The sequence below is a fragment of the Rhinopithecus roxellana genome, chromosome 16 (genome assembly GCF_007565055.1).
Source record: "Rhinopithecus roxellana isolate Shanxi Qingling chromosome 16, ASM756505v1, whole genome shotgun sequence".
NCBI classification, from domain to species: domain Eukaryota; kingdom Metazoa; phylum Chordata; class Mammalia; order Primates; family Cercopithecidae; genus Rhinopithecus; species Rhinopithecus roxellana.
This window is the reverse complement of record NC_044564.1, coordinates 56,031,567-56,054,096: the sequence shown is the minus strand read 5'-3', so window position 1 is coordinate 56,054,096 and position 22,530 is coordinate 56,031,567. Positions and strand designations below refer to the sequence as shown.

At 43.3% G+C, this 22,530-nt stretch overlaps 1 protein-coding gene across 1 annotated transcript in view; it reads left to right on the top strand.

Annotated features, from left to right (window-relative positions):
* Window positions 1-14,699: 14,699 nt before the first annotated feature.
* AK3 (adenylate kinase 3) overlaps window positions 14,700-22,530 on the top strand; it is a 32,623-nt gene continuing 24,792 nt past the window's right edge. The window contains exon 1 of the mRNA XM_030919878.1: window positions 14,700-15,083. Within this exon, the coding sequence (XP_030775738.1) occupies window positions 14,933-15,083 (151 nt within the window). The 5' untranslated portion in view covers window positions 14,700-14,932. The remainder of the gene's footprint in view (window positions 15,084-22,530) is intronic.

Below are 22,530 nucleotides of genomic sequence, written 5' to 3'. Positions count from 1 at the left end.
GCCTGTAACCCTTGTCTCCTTGAAATGTCTAAAACCAAACTATAACCGACTACCTTGGGCTCACTTCTTCAGGACTGCTTTAAGACTGTATTTCCAGGGGCCATGGTCACACATATTGGCTCAGATTAAACCTCTTTAAAATATTTTACAGCTTTTTTTTTTTTCTGTTAACACATTATACCTGGGATCTGGGATAGAAATGCCCTGGATGGGCCACAGCCTCAGAATTAAAGGGACATTATTAGGATAAAGTGATGTCTCATTTCTGGAGGGAAGTCAGTGCTATGGTGGGGGATGTTTTATATCAGAGGACAAGCAATGCCTCAGGCTAAGAGAAACTAACCAAGGAAGTATGCTGTATGGCCAACATTACGGTATTTGACATCTGTCAGGAAAGGCAAAAATAGATATGTGAGATTTGTAGAAAATTCCAAGAGAAAAAACTTCAGAACATGAGTTACCTCCATTCCAAAGGAAGCCACTACCTGTACTTAGATTTCTATGAGCTAATCAGAGAGCAGTCACAATTTATAAAAATAGAAACAGTCATTACACAACCAGGTTCATTTGTCTTATTTTGTCTTTGACTTTCAGGAGTTGCTTTTTTAAATGTTTTAGAAAATGGGCCGGACAAGGTGGCTCATACCTGTAATCCCAGCACTTTGAGAGGCCACAGTGGGTGGATTGCTTGACCTCAGGAGTTTGGGACTAGCCTAGGCAACATAGTGAGACTCCTTCTCTACAAAATATACAAAAATTAGCCAGGCATGGTGGTGCGTGCCTGCAATCCTAGCTACTCAGGAGGCTGAGGTGGGAGGATCACTTGAGCCCAGGAAGTGGAGGCTGTAGTGAGCCAAGATTGCACTACCGCACTCCAGCCTGGGTGACAGAATGAGACCCTGTCTCAAAAAAAAAAAAAAAAAAAGAAAGAAAAAGAAAGGAAGGGAGGGAGGAAGGAAGGGAAAGAAAGAGAAAGAGAAAAAGAAAAAGAGAAAGAGAGATGAAAGCAAGCAAGCAAGAGAGAGAGGAAGGAAGGAAGGAAGGAAGGAAGGAAGGAAGGGAGGGAGGGAGGGAGGGAGGGAGGGAGGGAGGAAACCTTGCTGCACAATTAACAAAGTGAAATCTTCAGAGACACATGGCCTGCATCCCTGTGCCTCAGCTCTATTCCCTTCTCCTCCTAGAGGTAATCAGGGTTTTTGTTTGTTTGTTTTTGGTTTTTTGAGATGGAGTTTTGCTCTTGTTGCCCAGGTTGGAGTGCAATGGTGCGATCTCGGTGCACTGCTACCTCCACCTCCTGGGTTTAGGCGATTCTCCTGCCTCAGCCTCCTGAGTAGCTGGGATTACAGGTATGCGCCACCACGCCCGGCTACTTTTGTATTTTTAGTAGAGATGGGGTTTCTCCATGTTGGTCAAGCTAGTCTCAAACTCTCAACCTCAGGTGATCCGCCTGCCTCAGCCTCCCAAAGTGCTGGGATTACAGGCGTGAGCCACTGTGCCCGGCCTAGTAATCACGGTTTTTTGCTGTTCATTTTTCATTTTATTTGTCTATTTCTCTGCCTCCTGGGCTCAAACCATCCTCCCACTTCACACTCCTGAGTAGCTGGGACTACAGTTGCACACCACCATGCCCGGCTAATTTTTGTATTTTTGGTAGAGACGGGGTTTCACCATGCTGCCCAGGCTGGTCTCCAACTCGTGAGCTCAGGTGATCCACCTACCTCATCCTCCAAGAATGCTGGAATTATAGGTATGAGACACCTTGCCTGGCTTGTTCTTCTGTTTTAAAAAATGTGAATACAAGGCTATATTCATATCCTCTTCTCCCTTTAGTTAAATGGTAGGATATTACCTTCATTTTTTGCCACCCTACTTTTTTCAGTGGCTATCATGCCACAGAGATACTTCTTATGGGTTCTACAAATGCATAATATTTTACTATGTTAGTAAATCTTAGTTTATTCAATCATTCTGTGCTGAATGAACTTTGGGGATGTTTCTGGTCTCTTACTATTAAAAGTAGTGCTCACTGAATAACTTTCTATATATGTCTTTTTGTATTTTTGAGATAGATGGATCAATTGACAAATGGTATATAAAATTTTGCTAGATATTGCCAAATTTCCCTTGAGAAAGAAAAGTAGCTCAGAGCAGTCTGAAGAATGTGAAGTATGCAAAATTTATTAGGCCAGGAGGCCGAGGTTGCAGTGAGCCGAGATCGCGCCATTGCACCAGGCCGGGCATGGTGGCTCACGCCTGTAATCCCAGCACTTTGGGAGGCCAAGGCAGGTGGATCACCTGAAGTCAGGAGTTCAAGACTAGCCTGGCCAACATGGTGAAACCCCTGTCTTCGCTAAAAATACAAAAATTAGCTGGGTGTGGTGGCAGGTGCCTGTAATCCCAGCTACTCTGGAGGCTGAGGTAGGAGAATCGCTTGAACCCAGGCGGCGGAGGTTACAGTGAGCCAACATCGCACCTGTGCACTCCAGCCTGGGTGACATAGTGAGGCTCTGACTTGAAAAGAAAAGGAAAAAAAAAAAAAAAAAAAAAGAACGAGTCTTCAATCACAGGCCTGCCCCCTTCCCAGGTGTCATCCTCTCCCTCACCAAGGCAGCTGCTTAAATAAGGCAATTTCGTTCTGTTCGTTTTTCTTTTTCTTTCTTGTTATTTTTTTTCTTATTCTTTCTTTCGTTCTTATTTCTTTCTTTCTGTCTCTTTGAGTGGGGATTTAGGGGGGAATTTATTGCTTCTTCTTACTTTCATTCGGGATTTCCGCATCAAAAAATCCTACTAATATCTTCTTCTCTCATCTCTTTCCTTTTCTTTCTTTCTTTTCTTTCTTTTCTTTCTTTCTTTTTCTTCTTTCTTTCTTTGTTCTTTCTTTCTTTTTTTTCTTTTCTTTCTTTCTTTCTCTCTCTCTCTCTCTTTCTTTCTCTCTCTCTCTTTCTTTCTCTCTCTCTCTTTTTCTTTTTTTCTCTTTCTTTTTTTTTAGATACGGAGTCTTGCTCTGTCACCCAGACTGGAGTGCAGTGACACTATCTCAACTCACTGTAACCTTTGCCTTCTGGGTTTAAGCAATTCTTGTGCCTCAGACTCTCAAGTAGCTGGAATTACAGGTGCACACCACCACACCTGGTTAATTTTTGTATTTTTTAGTAGAGATGGGGTTTCACCTTGTGGGCCGGGCTAGTCTCAAACTCCTGCCTTCAAGTGATCCATCTGCCTCAGCCTCCCCAAGTACTGGTATTACAGGCACGAGCCACTGCACCCGGCCTGCTTAAAGGCATTTAGTTTTTTCTTTCCTTCCTTGTAGTTTCCAGACTAGCTGATAAATTACCTAAAATGCTATCATAAATTGCGCTATGTGACCCTCACCCATTATATTCATGCTCTTGGGATTAGTAATATAAAAAACAACGTATAGCCAACCAATAGTTCATGTTCAATTTAGGAACCACCCCGTTTTTGCCTTTGGAAACCCACTTGTAACTGCTGCTAATTGGAGCATATATTTCAGAGCAACTTGAACATATATTTCCCAGATTAAAGTACTCGAATTTGGCCCAAATAAACTTTTGATTTATACTAATTTTACCTGTTTCATTCTTAAGGCTGACACCCTCCTTATGGATGGTACAATTTTGTGCATTCCCACCAGCAAAATATGAGTGCCTTCTTCCTCACCGCCTTGTAAACACATTATATTGTCGACCTTTGAGATTTTTCCCAATCTGATAGTTGAAAAATGGTATCTCATTTTAGTTTTAATTTGCATTTATTTTACAGGTAGTAAGATTTGACATCTTTTCATATATTTAAAGGTCCTTTATTTTCATTTTTGTGTGTGTGTGTGTGTGTGAACTGCCAAGTGCTTGGATCTCTTGCCTATCTTCCATAGGATGGGTCTCCTTCCCTTCTCCATCTTTAGAAGCCCATCATATATTAGGAATATTTGCAGCAGTGGCTAGTGACAGCTTGCAAGTGCTCACTGTTAAATTTTTAGGAATTTTGCAGTCCCGCTGATGTAGCATTAGTGCAGCTGATGTTACATTGGCAAGTTATCATTGGCTATGGTGGGAGTATTTACTCTATGGAAATTGGCAAATCCAATAACACCCTCCTGACCCCCACTGCTGGGAAGAACACATCACTGGACATTCACCCATTGCCTATGACATACATTGGAAATCATATCCCGGTTTGTCATTTATCTTTTCATTTTGCTTATGATGTCTTTTGCTATGTGAAAATGTTGTTTTGTATACTTCAAATGTTGATCTTTTCCTTTATTGCATCTGGATATTGAATTAAGAGTTAGAAAAGTTTTCCCAATTTCTTGATTATAGAAAAATTTCATCATATTTTCTTCTAGCATTTATATAGCTTTACTTCTTTCAAAAAATTAGATATCTGATTCATTGGAATTTATCTTACAGTGGAAAAACAGATATGGTGGTGCTCCAGTTTGAACATGCCCTTCTAATTTCATGTGTTGGAAATGTAACTCCCAAATTTATAGATTGGTGGCATTTGCATGTGGGGCTTTTGGGAGGTAATTAGGATTAGATAAAGTCATCAGGGTAGGGCCTCCATAATGGGACTGGTAGCTTTATAAGAAAAAGAGAGACCTGAGAGGTTGACATGCTCTTCCTCTCTTCCCATGTGATGCCCTCTGTCATATTATGATGTAGTAGGAAGGCCCTTACTAGATGCTGGCACCCTGCTCTTAGACTTCCCAGCCCCCAGAATCATGAGCTAAATAAACTTATTTTCTTTATAAATTACCCAGTCTGAGGTATTCTGATATAGCAACAGAAAAGAGACTAAGACTGGTTGTATCTTCTTCCACTGGCTACCCATTTATCATAGGACTATTTATTAAGAAGGTCTTTTTCTCTGTTGATTTGAGATGGCATCTTTACCACTTAATAGACTTCCAGATGCCATTAAGTTTATTTTTCAGTTTTCTTATTTTTTAAACATTTTTGGCTTTTCTATTCTGTTTTATTCACATGCTGCCATGGGTTTGAACATTTATCCCCATCAAAACTTATGTTGAAATTTATGCCATTGAGACAGTGTTGGGAGGTGGGATCTTTGGGAAGTATTTGGGCCATGGGGCTCCACCCTTCTGAGTGGGTTTAGTGCCTTAATGAAGGGGCTTTCAGGCATGGTCTCTTTCTCTTTCTCTCCCACCAGATGCTAGCACTTGGATCTTGGACATCTCTCCCACCAGATGCTAGCACTTGGATCTTGGACATCTCTCCCACCAGATGCTAGCACTTGGATCTTGGACATCTCTCCCACCAGATGCTAGCACTTGGATCTTGGATTGGCTGAGAACTGTGAGCCAATATGTTTCTTTTTCATTATAAAGTATCTATTCTCAATATTTTGTTATACTAGCACAGAATAGACTAAGATATGTGTCAATATTATCTTCTTATTGTACAGGCTTCCTCATTGTCCGTCTTTCTTAGGGCTTTCTCAGATATTCTTATTTATCCTTCCAAGTGAACGTCCTAATACAATTGTCTTAGCTCTAAGGCTCCCTCTTCTGTTTCTTTTACAAAGTGTTAACAGACATGACATTGTAGTATCTGAGTTCGACCTTCTCTGTTCTGTTCCTTGACTTTTGTCTAGACCTTATCTTTCTTTTTTCTCTAACACCCTTGTCTGGATAATTTGAATTCTACTCCCAGAAGTTTCTCCTCAGAGAAAGCATTTCCTGTATGCATCCAGTACATTTTGAAATCACTAATTTAGCTGCTGCATAGTTACGGAATTTGTGGCAAAATTATCCTCATTTTTTAAATCTATAAATTGTAAATGATATGTAATTTATTTCATAAGGGGTTTTTTGACAACTAGAAGTAATTTTCTTTTTTTTTGAGATGGAGTCTCGTTCTGTCACCCAGGTTGGAGTACAGTGGCACGATCTCAGCTCACTGCAACCTCCGTCTGCTGGGTTCAAGTGATTCTCCTGCCTCAGCCTCCCGAGTAGCTGGTACTACAGGCAGGCGCCACCAGGCCTGGCTAATTTTTTGTATTTTTAGTGGAGACAGGGTTTCACCATACTGGCCAGGCTGGTTTCAAACTCCTGACCTCGTGATCTGCCCGCCTCGGCCTCCCAAAGTACTGGGGTTATAGGCATGAGCCACTGTGCCCAGCCTAGAAGTAATTTTCAATCAGTTCTCAGTCCTACCTATCAGCAGAATTTGACTCATTTAATCATATTCTTCTTGAAACACTTTCTTCAATTGACTTCCATGACATCATACTCACCCAATTTTCTTCTTAATTGGCCTCTCCCTCTCTTTCAAGCTTTTTCAATGTTTCTTCCATATCTTCCAACCTCAAAATGTTGGAGAACCTTAGAACTCAGATTTCAGACTTCTCTCTATCTAAAGTTGCTCCCTAGTGAGATTGTACCATCTCATAAATTTAAACATATTGACAACTCTCAAATTTATATCTCCAGTCTGGACCTCTACACTGTGGTCAAAATTTATACATCTGCCTGCTTCCTTATTTTCTCTGCCTGGATGTCCAACAGGCATCTTGAAGTTGACTTATTCCAAAACAACTCTAATATTTTCACCCAAACCTGTTTTTCTTATAGTCTTCCCAATCTCAGTTAATGACAATTCTATTCTCCCAGTAGCTCAGGAGAAATCTCTTTTTTTCCTTCACTTTAATCCATTGAATCCACCAGGGACTCCTGTATGGTCTACATTTAAAATATATGCAAGAAGAGGGCATCTGCAGAGGAGAGCCACCCGGCACAAGTACCAGAGTCTGACTGGAGTGAGGAAGATGTCTCCATGTAGAGGGCAGTACAGTGTGGCTCAGGGTTTTGGAGTCTGCACAGGGTGAGTAGAATGCTCATAGCGATAAGCAGCCTGGCCTGTGATCAGAGCCCAGAAGTGGTGAGAAGGATGTCTGTGGAGGGGGTAGTCTGGTCCAGCAGAGTGTCAGAGCCCCAGCCAGATAAGAGTGTCCACATATCGGGCTGATGAGTGGTTGGCAGGGAATTCTGTAACCCAAGTGGGGTGAGGAGGACATCTGCATGGAGAAAGGGTAGGCAGTGGTGATGGAAGGTTGGGTATACACAGGGTGACTGATCATAAATGTGGATACATGAAGGACATGAGAGTCTGTTAGAGACACTAACTCAAAATCCAGAAGCAATGTGTGACCGTGTGTTAGGTAGATAAGAATAAAAGACAACTGAATGTAGTGGTTCACACCTATAATCCCAATATTTGAGAAGCTGAGGTGGGAGGATTCCTCAAGCCCAGGTATTTGAGACCAACTCGGGCAACATAGCAAGACCCTGTCTCTACTAAAAATAATAAATAAATAAATAAATAAATAAATAAATATTATTTGGGAGTGATGTCATGTGCCTGTAGTTCCAGCTACTTGGGAGGCGGAAGCAGGAGGATCACGTGAGCCCAGGAGGTCGAGGCTGCAGTGAGGTATGATCATGCCACTGCTCTCCAGCCTGGCTGACAGAGTAAGACTCTTGTCTCTCAAAAAATAAAATAAAAATTGGTGGCTTCAATGTATGAGGAGAAGACCAGACTAGGACTGTAGTGAAGGATGGAAGGGAAAAAATGAAAATAAATCCTAGAATATTAGATCAGAATTGAAGGTATCAGTGTAAACTCATGGCTTTAATAATACATAGATAAACATAGAAATAAATGTAGATGTAAACATGTGTGTAAATGAATACAAACATATTTACATATTCCTTAGCTCTGTCCTCTGAGAGGACCTTAAAGCAGCAACATATTAATAGTAATGAGCACACTGAATGCACAGGCCTGAATTTCTAAATTCCATATTCCACTAAAGGGAACTGGGGATTCTTAGAGAAATGGTTGATCGCAGCCATTTCAGTGTGTTGCTGGGTCTAGGAAGTACAAGATGAACCTGGACCTTCTTATGCTAGAAAGTAAAGAAGTGCACAAAGAGTAACGGGGACATGCCAAAAGGACACAGATGCTAGCTGACATGAAGGAGATTCCATTAGCGAAATCTTAAATGATTTGAACATTAAAATAAGTAATAATGACAAGGGCTTACAACCTGTTTAATAAAATAGGAAACCATATAAATAAATGTAAGATAGTAAATTAGAAGTTTGATGAAAGACGAGGTATTTACAAAGTCTGAACTTCAACTACCCTCTCACAGAATACTTTTTTTTTTTTTTTTTTTTTTTTTTTAAGACAGGGTCTTACTCCATTGCCCAGGCTGTAATGCAGTGGTACAATCACAGCTCACTGCAGCCTCGACCTCCTGGGCTCAAGCAATCTTCCCACCTCAGCACCCTGCTCAACCCACTCCCTGAGAGGCTAAGAATATAGGCTGGGCCACCATGCCCAGCTAATCTTTTTGAATTGTTACCCAGCTGATCTTAAACTCCTGAGCTCAAGCAATCCTCCCTCCTCAGTCCCCCAAGGTGCTGGGATTATGGGCGTGAGCCACTGTGCCGGGCCTAGAACACTTGTCAATTACAAATGGAAAAAGAGTAACTTTACAGTGGAGAGATCCTGCAGACACCACCTTAACTAGGTGATCAAAGTTAGCATCATCAATAATACAACACATTAAAATCATACGCCTTCTGATGGAACATAACAAAATCACAGCACTACTTCTGTAATATTCTCTACCAAAGATGAATAAGCTGAATATAATCATGAGAAAACATCAGATAAAGAGACGGTGTTCTACAACATAACCTTCCCATAATCTTCAAGAGTGTGAAGGTCATTACATCGGTATAGTATGGGAAGTTAAAAAAAAAAAAATGAACAAAGAGTGTCAAGGTCATAAAAGTCAAGGAAAGACTAAGGAATTACTCCAGCTTGAAAGAGAACTGAAAGAGAATAAAGACATGGAAACTGAATGCAATGTGTGATTTTGAAAATCACATAACTAAAATTTACTGTATGATTTCATAACTTCTGTTATAAAGAATATTAGTGGAACATTTGGGGAAAATTGAATAAGATCTGATTAAATGTTAGTCATGTGATTTTTTTCTTATTTTAAAAGTTATATTGTGGTTATGCAAATATGTCATTGTAGGAAACATACATGAAAATATTCAAGAATGATGGGGCATCTCAAATGGCTCAGAAAAAAAGAATCTTTGTACTGTATTTGCAACTTTTCTATAAGTTTGAGATTATTTCTGGAAAATAAATATTTGTATTCAGAATCCAACTAGCTCTCATCACCTATACCATGCAAGCCCAAGTCATCATCCTCTCTCACTTGCATTATTACTTGAAACCACCACGATCACTTTATTTTCTCCCACGGCTTCTGTGGCTCAGGAACTTCGGAAGGGCTCAGCTGGATAGTTTTGGCTTGAGGTATCTCATGCAAGTGCAGTCAGATGGCTAGAGTTGGGACACCCAGGGAATAAAGCACTACTCTCTCCTTGTCATCTCAGGAAGTCCCTAAGTGGTTTCTCCATGTGGGTTAATCTGGACTTCCTTACAGCCTCTTGGCCTTGGGGCAGTCAGATTCCCCATGTGGCAGCTGTAGGCTTCCAAAATGAGTGTCCTAATGTACAAATCAGAAGCTGCTTTGTCTTTTATGACTTAGCCTTGGAAGTCACATAATATCACTTCCACCATACTCAATTGGTCAAAACAGTCACAGAAGTCTGTTCGGTTAAAGGTGGAGGGGACAGGGACCTCACCTCTTGATTGGAGAAGTGTCAAAGATAAGCTTATGGACTGGGAGTGGGCGTTGTGGCTGTCTTCGGACAATACCATTTGCCACAGTGGTTTGTTAGGCTGTGTAAGGTCTGGACCCTCACTACCTCCCTGAGCTTTCTTGTTGAATAACTTTCATTTCTTGCTCTCTCTGTTCCAGGCAGAATGGCTTTGGAAACTCCAGCACACTCCTCCCTCAGGGCCTTTGCATTTGTTCTTTTCTCTCTAGAACATTCTTCCCCAGATATTTATTTATTTTATTTTTTATTTTGGAGACAGAATATCACTCTGTTGCCCAGGCTGGAGTGCAATGGTGCAATCTCGGCTCACTGCAACCTCCATTTCCCGGGTTCAAGCGATTTTCCTGCCACAGCCTCTTAAGTAGTTGGGATTACAGGTGTGCACCACCACGACCAGCTAATTTTGTTTGTTTGTTTGTTTATTTATTTATTTTTGAGACAGAGTCTCACTCTGTCACCCTGGCTGGAGTGCAATGGCATGATCTTGGTTCACTGCAACCTCTGCCTCCCCGGTTCAAGTGTTCAAACAATTCTCGTGCCTCAGCCTCCCAAGTAGCTGGGACTACAGGCACACGCCATCCCGCCCAGCTAATTTTTTTATTTTTAGTAGAGTCGGGGGTTTCACCATGTTGGCCAGGCTGGTCTCAAACTCCTGACCTTAAGTGATCCACTCATCTTGGCTTCCCAAAGTGCTGGTATTACATGTGTGAGTCAACACATCTGGCCAGGATATTTATTTATTTATTGAGACAAGGTCTTGCTCTGTTGCCCAGGCTGGAGTACAGTGGTATGATCACAGTTCACTACAGCCTCAACCTTCCAGGCTCAAGCAATCCTCCCACTTCAGCTTCCCAAATAGTTGGGACCACAGGTGCACACCACCACACTGGCTAATGTTCTTCGTCGTCGTCTTTTTTTTTTTTTTGTAAAGAAGGGGTGTCATTATGTTGCCCAGGCTGGTCTCAAACTCCTGGACTCTAGTGATCCTCCTGTCTGGGCCTTCCAAACTGCTGGGATTACAGGTGTGAGCCACCATGCCTGGCCTGGAGTGGATTTTTTTTAGTGGTAGATAACTGATGCACCTTCCTTGTCTTTGTCTCACTACAATCACTACAATCCTAGTAATTATTTCTCAAACATGAAGCCTTCTATTCTTTTGTTCTCATCTAGGTAACACATAGTGTGAAGCAACATACAAACACATATACATATTTCTTGGAAACAAGCTGTATTAGTTCCCTAGACCTACAGTAACAAATTACCACAAACTAGGGGGCTTGAAACAATAGAAAGTTTTTCTCTCACAGTTCTAGTGGCTACAATTCATAGTCAAGGTGAGAGCAGGGTTATTCTTCCCCAAGGATCCCAGGGGAGAATCAGCTTTGTGTCTTTCTCTTGGCTTCTAGTGTCCCCAGCAATCTTTGGTGTTCCTTGGCTTGCAGCTGTATAAGCCTAGTATCTGCTTCCATCATCACATGGCATTCTCCCCCTATGTTTTCAGGTCATATTGGAGTAAGAGCTGACCATCTTCCACTATGACCTTGTCTTAACTATGTCTACAAAGACCCTATGTGCAAGTAAGGTCATGTTCTGAGGTACTGGGGGTTAGGACTTCAATATATCTCCTGGGGAAATACAATTCAACCCATGACACATGCCTATCATTTCCCCCTCAGTTGTACATTCTAGAGCCCTTAAACATTTCAGTCTTCAATGTGACAAAGGCTGGGCATGCATGGTGGCTCATACCTGTAATCCCAGCAGTTTGGGAGGCCAAAGCAGGAGGATCATTTGAGGTCAGGAGTTCGAGACCAGCCTGGCCAAAATGGCGAAACCTCTACTAAAAATACAAAAATTAGGCCGGGCGCCGTGGCTCAAGCCTGTAATCCCAGCACTTTGGGAGGCCGAGACGGGTGGATCACTAGGTCAGGAGATCGAGACCATCCTGACTAACACGGTGAAACCCCGTCTCTACTAAAAAATACAAAAAAAACTAGCCGGGCGAGGTGGTGGGCGCCTGTAGTCCCAGCTACTCGGGAGGCTGAGGCAGGAGAATGGCGGAAACCCACGAGGCAGAGCTTGCAGTGAGCTGAGATCCAGCCACTGCACTCCAGCCTGGGCGACAGAGCGAGACTCCGTCTCAAATAAATAAATAAATAAATAAATAAATAAATAAATAAATAAATAAAAATACAAAAATTAGCTGGGCATGATGGTTCAGGCATGTAGTCCCAGTTACTTGGGAGGCTGAAGCAGGACAATCTCTTGAATCCAGGAGGCAGAGGTTGCAGTGAGCCAAGATTGCGCTACTGCATCAGCCTGGGTGACAGAGACTCCAGCTCAAAAACAAACAAACAAAAGTGACAAAAAGTAATTCTTAGTATTTAATCAACAAAGACCTATTGAGTGCCTACTATGTACAAAGCACTCATCTGGGCTTTATTTGCTTCAAACTAATCTGTATAAACACTTGATCATTAAATTAGAATTTGAATGAATTTGACCTCAGTGTTTTTCCGTTGGAACAAGGTAGGCAGTGAGGAACAGATCCATACAAATGTCTGTGAATGGTGAAATGACTACGCCAGGCACAGTTGCCAGGAGATTTCACAGACTGGCAGTTACTCATTTGCAATCAGCAACCTTTCACAAAGCTAAAGTTGATTGGTGTTTTGTGGGCCTGTTAATATGACCACGACACTCAGCTTTTTGCCCCTGCAATGAGAGGATGATTCCTCAGCTATTTTTGTTTGAACATTTTTTTTTCTAAACCAAATTTCCCCAGGAATTTCTTTCCGGTTTCTTTTGGAGCCAGAACCTCCTATGTTCCCAGCTTTGGAGATTAGAAGTACTTTCTCCACACCTTCAGATTTTCTAGTATTGCATAAGTTGTACTTGTCCAGACTGGTTCATTCTTTAGTTAGTTCTGTTTTTCTCATCCCTTCATTTATGTTGTTTACTTCATCCCTTCCTCTGCTTTCCATGGGTTATTTTGATGTCCTTTTCCAAATTACATTAATTCAATGTTTAATTCATTTATTTTCATTATTTCTTGCTTAGTAATGAGTATGTATGAGCTCGGCTGGGCACAGTGGGGTGGCTCAAGCCTGTAATCCCAGCACTTGGAGAGGTCAAGGCGGGCAGATCATTTGAGGGCAGGAGTTTGAGATCAGCCTGGCCAACATGATGAAACCCCATCTCTACTAAAAATACAAAAATTAGCTGGGTGTGGTGGCGGGTGCCTGTAATCCCAGCTACTTGGGAAGCTGAGGCATGAGAATCACTTGAACCTGGGAAGTAGAGGTTGCAGTGAGCTGAGATCGCTTCACAGCACTCCAGCCTGGGCGACAAAACAAGACCCTGTCTCAAACAAACAAAAAATAAAACAAGGAAGGGCGCAGTGGCTCACACCTGTAATCCTAGCACTTTGGAAAGCCGAGGCAGGTGGATCACCTCAGGTCAGGAGTTTCAGATCAGCCTGACCAACGTGAAGAAATCCCGTCTCTACTAAAAATATAAAATTAGCCAGGTGTGGTGGCACGTGCCTGTAATCCCAGCTACTTGGGAGATTGAGGCAGGAGAATCACTTGAACCCGGGAGGCGGAGGTTGCGGTGAGCCGATTGCACTCTAGCCTGGGCAACAAGAGCAAAACTCTGTCTCAAAGAAAAAAAAATGTAGAAGGTATGTATTTTCTTTCTTTTTTCCCACATCAGAAAGTAAAGGCTAATGTCTTTTCTAAGTACCAGGCTGTCTATCTATTGAAATCTCCCATCCATTCACTCAGTAAGATTCACTCACTGTCTCGCCCAGAAGTCATTTCTATCTTCTTTGAAATCAGTTCTGGACCTCTGAGGAGAATGGTAACTGTGTTTATTTTCATAGAGCCTTCGCATAGTGTCACAGCACAAAGCAATGATAATAAATGAACAACCATTATTGAACATTGACCCTGTAGCTGGCATTGCACTAAGTACTACATTATTTTAACTCCTCCATTCTAATCCTCTATGCCCATTTTGCAGACAAAATGATACTCACTCGAATGTTTGTCCTCTGTTTCCATTCTTGAAACATGCCAAACCTCCAGTTTAGGGCCTTCCCCTAAAACTGGACATAGGAAGGGCCTATGTCTCTCTCTTCACATTCTAATTAAGTACTCAGCACAAATGCCATCTCTTCAAAGCTTTTCCGACCGCCTATCTACAACAGCCGCCTGCACAGTTTCACATACTCTTTTATGCTATTTATAAAAGAATCTCACTCATTGAAACTTGGATTTCCTCTCCTGTAAAATGAGGTAGGCCCTCTCGGCTCAAGGTCACTCCCTCTGGTTCTACACAGAGAGGGAGTGGGAAGAGAGGGCCCTCGGCAGCAGAGGAAGAGGAGGAAGGAGGGAGGGGCAAAGGCGGGGGTGGGTGCAGAAGCGGGGGGTCTGGCGGTCCAAGGGAGTAGAGGGGAGGGGGGACTCGAGTGGGCGCCAGGTGGAGCGGGGACAAGGGTTGTCAAGGGAGCACGGAAGGGGGCGCGGTGTGTCCCGCAGGGACTGGGTAGGGCAGCGCCTGCTATGGACTAGGGGCCAGGACTACGAAAGGGTTGTTGGAGGGGTGGGTGCGGGTGGATTCCGAAAGCAAGAGGCTCCGAGGGGCGACTACAGGTGGCGGGGGGCAGGGGGCGCGCAGGAGTTGCCAAGCTCGGACAGAGGGGAGCGCGGTCTATCCGGCTGGGACTGGGCCGGACAGGGCGCGGGGTTCGGGAGTCGCGGAGAGGCGCGGAGGTAGATCTGAGCTGAGTGGAGGGCGCGTGGAGGTGGGTGCAGAGGGGCGCCGAAGAGACCTGGGCCCAGCGGCCGGTGGAGAGGGGCCGCGGAGAGGCGCAGGTGGCAGCTGGGCGGCAGAGCGAGCGCAGAGGCGGCGCGGCTTGCGCGGCTGGGCGGGGCCAGGCGCCGGGGACTGGGTGCGCCGGGGTAGCCGAGAGGCGGGAGCAGCCGCGGGGTCCGGTCGCTGTCTGGGCTGCCCCAGTGGCTGTCGGCTCACTTCCGGGAACGCCTGGGAACCGCAGTAACCGCCTGATAGCGGCGCTGCCAGCTGCCCGGCGCGGGCTGCGGAGCGGGTGAGCGCGCAGTCCAGGCCAAAGCCCTGGTACCCGCGCGGCGCGGGCCTCGGTCTGCGGCCATGGGGGCGTCCGCGCGGCTGCTGCGAGCGGTGATCATGGGAGCCCCGGGCTCGGGCAAGGGCACCGTGTCATCGCGCATCACCACACACTTCCAGCTGAAGCACCTCTCCAGCGGGGACCTGCTCCGGGACAACATGCTGCGGGGCACAGGTGGGAGCTCTGGGCCCAGGGCCGGCCGTGCGCTGTCACCCAGGTCGGACTTTGCGTGCGCGGGGGCCGAAGCTGGGCACGCGAGTCCCTGGCTGCGGGCGCGGCATTTCCCTCCCGCCGCCCGGGACAGAGACCTCTGGCTGCTGAGCGACTGCGCCCCGAAACCTCCGGCCTCCGTGGGCCGCTTCGGGCGAGTTATGGGAGGGTGGAGCGGGGGAAGGTACTGGAAAGTTAGGTCAAGCTCGAAGTTCAGAGGTGAAAGGAAACCACCGGGCTTTGTTTCAGAGGCACTAGTCTTCCCAGTGGCAACCACTCTTGGGGGTCCATCGAGCTGAGCTGCAGCTTATTCAACGTGCTGGTGCATTTAGAAGACTGCCATTAGCCCTGTTAGAGTTTGCTTGTTTTGTTCTCTTCTCTTCTTTCTTTCTTTCTTGTTTTCCTTTTTTTTTTTTTTTTTTTTTTTTTTTTTGGTGTGGTTAAGCTCTATGGGATCTTGTAGTTCTGACCTTTCCCCCATATTCCGAAGGCCAAGTATTAATTTACCCTTGTTGCAGTCATAAAATTATCTCAAATTTTGATATCCCTAGATTTCGTAGACACGAAGGCTATTCTTATGCGTGGTTACATAAAATATTTTGTTTCTCATGCCAAATGAATTCTTACAGCTCAGCACGAAAGCCAGTTAACAATCTACACTATACAATGGGTGAATTTGTGGTATGTAAATTCTCTCTTAAGAAGGTTGTTTTTGAAAAGCCAATAGCGGGAGTTTTTTTCTCAAAAAATGTTGACCTTACTTTTCAAAATAGAACCTGTTTTGAAACATTTTGAAACCCATTTACTATATAGAAATAATGCCTACACAAGGCCTTTTTCTTTCTTTTCTTTTTTTTTTTGTAAGGATAAGAAACAGGATAGACGTGTATAGCATTAAAAACAACGCCCTCCTTCGTTCCCTACCTCAGTCCCATTCTTCGGGGGGCGGGGGGAACAGAGTTTCCTTCTAGAAAGGTTTACTTTATAAGCACAGATACGTGTATCTTTTCTTTTCTTTTTTTTGGTTTGTTTTTTGAGACGGAGTCTTCCTCTGTCGCCCAGGCTGGAGTGCAGTGGCGTGCTCTCGGCTCACTGCAACCTCTGCCTCCTGGGTTCAAGCAATTCTCCCGTCTCAGCCCCCCTGGTAGCTGGGACTACAGAGGCATGTCACCACGCCGGGCTAAATTTTGTATTTTTGGTAGAAGGAGGGTTTCACTGTGTTAGCCAGGCTGGTCTCCATCTCCTGACCTCGTGATCCACCCACCTCGGCCTCCCAAAGTGTTGGGATTACAGGCATGAGCCACCGCTCCCGGCCAAGGTGTGTCTTTTCTTGTATGTAATATGTGATTATACTATGTATATATACTGCATCAGTGTGGTTTCACTTCATGTCTGGGATATATTTCACATGAAAACGGATACATCCATTTCATTCTGTTTTTGTAGGTATGTATTTTCAGAATCTAGTATGATTTATGTAACCAGTTCACACCTGTAATCCCAGCACTTTGGGAGGCTGAGGTGGGCAGATCACTTGAGCTCAGCAGTTCTAGACCAGCCTGGGCAACATGATGAAACTCCGTCTCTATAAAAAATTCAAAAACAATTAGCAGGGCGCCGTGGCAGGCGCCTGTGGTCCTAGCTACTCCGGAGGCTGAGGTGGGAGAATCGCTTGAACCTGGGAGGCGGAGGTTGCTGTGAGCCGAGATTGCAACACTGCACTCCTGCTTGAGCAAGACCCCATCTCAAAAAAAAAGAAAGAAAGAAAGAAAAAAGGTTGTTTGACTTGCTTGCTAAATGTTGTTAATGCAACATATTGAAGTAGTTAGGTAACATTAAACAATCCCAGATACTGATACTGGTTGGGGTCAGGTTAACCAAAGTCTAAGAGAGTAGGCCTGGCATGATGACTCATGCCTTTAATCCCAGCACTTTGGGGACTGAGGCGGGCAGATCACTTGAGGTCAGGAATTCAAGACCAGCCTAGGCAACATGGCGAAACCCCCGTCTCTACCAAAAATACAAGAAATTAGCTGGGCATGGTGGCTCGCGCCTGTGATCCCAGCTACTCAGGAGCCTGAGGTGGGAGAATCACTTGAGCCCGGGATGCAGAGGTTGTAGTGAGCCAAGATTGTGCCACTGCACTCCAAGTTGGGTGACAGAGTGATACCCTGTCTAAAAAAAAAAAAAAAAAAAAAAGGAAAAAAGGAAAGCATATTTATTATAAGAGAAGGAAACTATATCTATTTCATGCAAATATAAAAAAGGTAAATTAAGATCCTTTATAATTCTGCCTTGCCACACAGAGATGATTACAATTAACCCTTGGGTGCATTTTCTTTTATTCTTTTTTTATTTTTCTTTTTTATTTCTGTTGCATTTGTATTTGCAAAATGGTTATATTCTAAAAATAAATTGTCATATTCTAAATGATAGGTTACTTTTTTATTCTCATTTATAGTGAGCATGTTTATGCATCATTAACCAGTCTTAAAAATGATGTTTAAGCTGGGCGGGGTGGCTCAAGCCTGTAATCCCAGCACTTTGGAAGGCTGAGGTGGGTGAATCACCAGAGGTTTGAGACCAGCCTGACCAACATGGCAAAACCCTGTCTCTACTAAAAATACAAAAATTAGCCAGGCATGGTGGCGGGCGCTTGTAATCCCAGCTACTTGGTAGGCTGAGGCAGGAGAATCACTTGAATCTGGGAGGCATAGGTTGCAGTGAGCCGAGATGGTACCCTTGCACTCCAGCCTAGGTGAAAAGAGTGGAACTCCATCTCAAAAAAAAAGATGTTTAATTTTATCAAAGTTGTATAGTTTTATTTATTTATTTATTTATTTATTTATTTATTTATTATTTTTTGAGACGGAGTCTCGCTCTGTCCCCTAGGCTGGAGTACAGTGGTGCGATCTCGGCTCACTGCAAGCACTACCTCCCCGGTTCGTGCTGTTCTCCTGCCTCAGCCTCCCAAGTAGCTGGAACTACAGGTACCCGCCACCATGCCTGGCTAATTTTTTTGTATTTTTAGTAGAGACAGGGTTTCACCATGTTAGCCAGGATGGTCTCGATTTCCTGACCTCGTGATCTGCCCACCTTGGCCTCACAAAGTACTGGGATTACAGGCGTGAGTCACCGCGCCCGGCCAAAGTTGTATTGTTATTAAACATTTTTATTGGACATGTATGTTGTTAACCATTGTTTATTATAGTAAATACTGTTATGACGATCTCTGTACATAAACATTTGGCACATCTTTGCTTATTTCCTTCAAATAAATTCCTAGTATGGAATTTCTACAAATATGGTACTATCAAATAATACAACAGAAGGGTTGTTCCAATTTACTTTCCAGTCATTGTTTTATGAGGGTGCTATATTTTATAGCCCATGGCTGTATTTTATAGCTAAGGTTTAAAATCATCTCAGGAGATATGATAAGGACACTGGAAACATTAGGCAACTCATTGACAGTAGCAAAGCTGGAATGTAGATCGTCACTGAAACCTAGAGTCAGGGAACTTGAATCTGACCTTAAGACATTTAGTCCAGTTCTCTCTTTTATTTTGTTTTATTTTTTTGAGACAGAGTCTCACTCTGTTGCCCAGGCTGGAGTGCAATAGCACAATCTCGGCTTACTGCAACCTCTGACTCCTGGGTTCAAGTGATTCTCCTGCTTCAGCCTCCCAACTCAAGTAGCTGGGACTACAGGCTTGCACCACTGTGGCTGGCTAATATTTGTATTTTCAGTAGAGACGGAGTTTTGCTGTGTTGGCAGGCTGGTCTCGAACTCCTGACCTCAGGTGATCCACCCACCTCGGCCTCCCAAAGTTAGGCCTCTCTTAAAGATGAAGAGACTGAGTTCAGGAGAAGAAGCTGCTTGATAGTAAACAGTGTTTATTGGGGGATGAGGGTGAAAACGTAGATTTCCTTGTGTGCTAATTAAATACTCTTTTCTCTATGCAATATTTCCCACACTGAGATTCATGAGATAGATGTGAATTAGACAATGAGATTCATGAGATAGACATTTTAGATAGACAAAAACTTTTTATCTATTTATTTCAAAGTAGATGTGAAACAGACACAAATCTAGCACACCAAAGCTGTATTTCATGAAAATTATAGCTATTAATTTTTAAAGCTAAGTCACTTTAAAGAAAACTATATAGTAAAGAACTCTATAGTAAAGAAAACTATATAGTGAATAGTAGTTCAGCTATGGTAGAAATCATGAGGTTGACATGTGATTGCTCAGTCTGAGAAACTGCACTGTAGCATAGTGCTTCTCAGAGATGTAACCCTGGCTAGATGTGGTGCCTCATGCCTGTAATCTCAGCATTTTGGGAGGCCGAGGCAGGAGGGTCATTTGAGCCCAGGAGATTGAGATTAGCCTGGGTAACATGGTGAGAACCCGTCTCTACAAAAAATAAAAACATTAGCTGGATGTGATGGCGCGCGCCATAAGTCTCAGCTCCCTGAGAGGCTGAGGTGAGAGTATTGCTTGAACCCAGGAGTTCAAGGCTGCAGTGGGCTGTGATGGCACCACAGTACTCACAGTGACAGAGTGAGACCCTGTCTCAAAAAAAAGGAGACATAACCCTAGACTAGACAGCCAACCCTTATGAATCTCCTTTGTTCTCATCTATATGTTGGGGCAGATGAATGTAGTAGATAATCTTCAAGACTTCTGTCAGTCCCTGGATTCTATACGTCTAACGAAACATTATGTATACCTATGGCACATAGGCATGCATAATTAGGATGATACTCATGGCAGGGTGGAATTTTTTTTTTTTTTGGAATGGTAAAACATTTAATTTGTAATAGGCAATTCCAAAAATATAAAAGGATATTTCATGAAAAGATTCTTCCAAGATATTTTATGCTTATACAACCAAATATTTACCTATGCTTCTCTTTGTGTATATGTTTTTTAAAACACAGATTATAGCATGCTGTATATACTGTTTTATGCCTTTAACAATATTGCTTTGCATATGGAGTACCCCATTTCATTTTTTTCTGATAGCTTTATTGAGATATAATTAATGTACCATATAATGTATCCATTTAAAGTATAAAACTCAGTGGACTTTTTGTATATTCACAGAGTTGTGCAGACATCACCAAAATCAACTTTTTTTTTTTTTTTATATGGAGTCTCACTCACTCTGTTGCCCAGGCTGGAGTGCAGTGGCACGATCTCAGCTCAGTGCAACCTCTGCCTCACAGGTTCAAGTGATTCTCCTGCCTCAGCCTCCTGAGTAGCTGGAATTATAGCCGTGAGCCACCATACCCAGCTTTTTTTTGTATTTTTAGTAGAGATAGGTTTTCATCATGTTAGCTAAGCTGGTCTCGAGCTCCCTACCTCAAGCCATCCACCCACCTTGGCTTCCCAAAGTGCTGGGATCACAGGCGTGAGCTACTGCGCCTGGCCTTCATCAATTTTAAATTAATATATTTTTTCTTTTAAGAAATTTTTTCTTTTTTCTTTTTAAAATATTTTTTTGGCTGGGCATGGTGGCTCACACTTGTAATTACAGCACTTTGGGAGGCCGAGGAAGGTGGATCATTTGAGGTTGGGTTTGAGACCAGCCTAGTCAACATGGTGAGACTCCGTCTCTACTAACAATACAAAATAAAATCAGTTGGGTGTGGTGCGGGTACCTGTAGTCCCAACTACTTGGGAAGCTGAGGCAGGAGAATGGCTTAAGCTCAGGTGGCAGAGTTGCATTGAGCCAAGATCATGCCAATGCACTCCAGCCTGGGCAACACAGCGAAACTGTTTTAAAAACAACAACAACAAAAACATATATATATATATATATATATATATATATATATATATATATATATATACTTAATTTTGTATTTTCTTTCGTTTCCTCGTAATCAATGGAATCCATTTTTCTTTTTTTATAATGGAGATGGGGTCTCACCATGTTGGTCCAGGCTTGTCATGAGCTCCTAGCCTCAAGTAATCCTCCCTCCTTAACTTCTCAAGGTGTTGTTATTACAGGCATAAGCCACAGTGCCCAATCTTTTAAAAATTAATATTTTTTCTTTAATAATCAATTTTAGAACATACCCATCACCCCATAAAAGAAAGTTCATACCTATTAGCAGTCACTTCTGTTCCCACCCCGCTCCCCTCCACCTGAGCCTCTGGTAACACCACCTCACCTCCTGTCTCTCTTGAGTTTTTTATACTGTACATTTTATTCAAATGCAGTCATACAATATGTGATCTTTTCTGACTGGCTTCTTTCATTTAGCTTAGTGTTTTCAAGGCTCATCCACACTGTAGCATGTTTTAGTACTTCATTCTTTTTTATTGCTGAATACAATTCCATTTTATGGATGGGCCGTGTTTTATTTATCCATTCATAAGCTGGTGAACATGTGGGTTGTTTTCTCTTTTTCTGTTATCTTATGGGTGTACTATAGTTTGTTTAAATAACTTAAAGAACAATTTTTAAAAGGTAAGCCTGGTCATGAATACTGTCTCAAAGAAAGTAGGCTTTTGCTAGATTGATATTTTTTAACGAAACAAGTTAGGCCTTTTACAATTCCATGGCTAGGATCTAGTAGAATCCAGGGAGCTTGTCTCTCCATCTATCCATCTGTCCATCTAACCATTCATTCAGGCAACTATCCATGGATCCTTTAAGCATCAGATACGTGCTAGGTAGTGGAGACACAGAGAGGAACTGATTTCACTAGGTGCTCACAGAGCGTGGACATGGGGGCAGGTGGGCAGATGGACATGTGTATTAGTCAGCTCAAGCTGCTGTAACATAATACCACACACTAGGGAAGACTAAACCACAGAATTTTCTTATAGTTCTGGAGGCTAGAAGTACAAGACCAAGGCACTGGCAGAGTTGGTTTTTGGTGAGGCCCTTCTTCCTGGCCTGCCTAGTTGCCTTCTTACTTTGTTCTCACATGGCCTTTCCTCTGTAAGCAGGCACCCCTGACATCTCATCCTCTTTTTTTTTTTTTTTTTTTTTTTTTTTAAGATGGAGTCTCGCTCTGTTGCCCAGGCTGGAGTGCAGTGGCCGGATCTCAGCTCACTGCAAGCTCCACCTCCCGGGTTTTTACGCCATTCTCCTGCCTCAGCCTCCCGAGTAGCTGGGACTGCAGGCGTCCGCCACCTCGCCCTGCTAGTTTTTTGTATGTTTTAGTAGAGACGGGGTTTCACCGTGTTAGCCAGGATGGTCTCGATCTCCTGACCTCGTGATCTGCCCGTCTCGGCCTCCCAAAGTACTGGGATTATAGGCTTGAGCCATCGCGCCTGGCCGTCATCCTCTTCTTATAAAGACACCAGGCTTATTGGATTAGTGCCCTCCCCTTATGACCTCATTTAATCTTAATTACCTCCTTTAAATCCCTATTTCCAAATATAGTC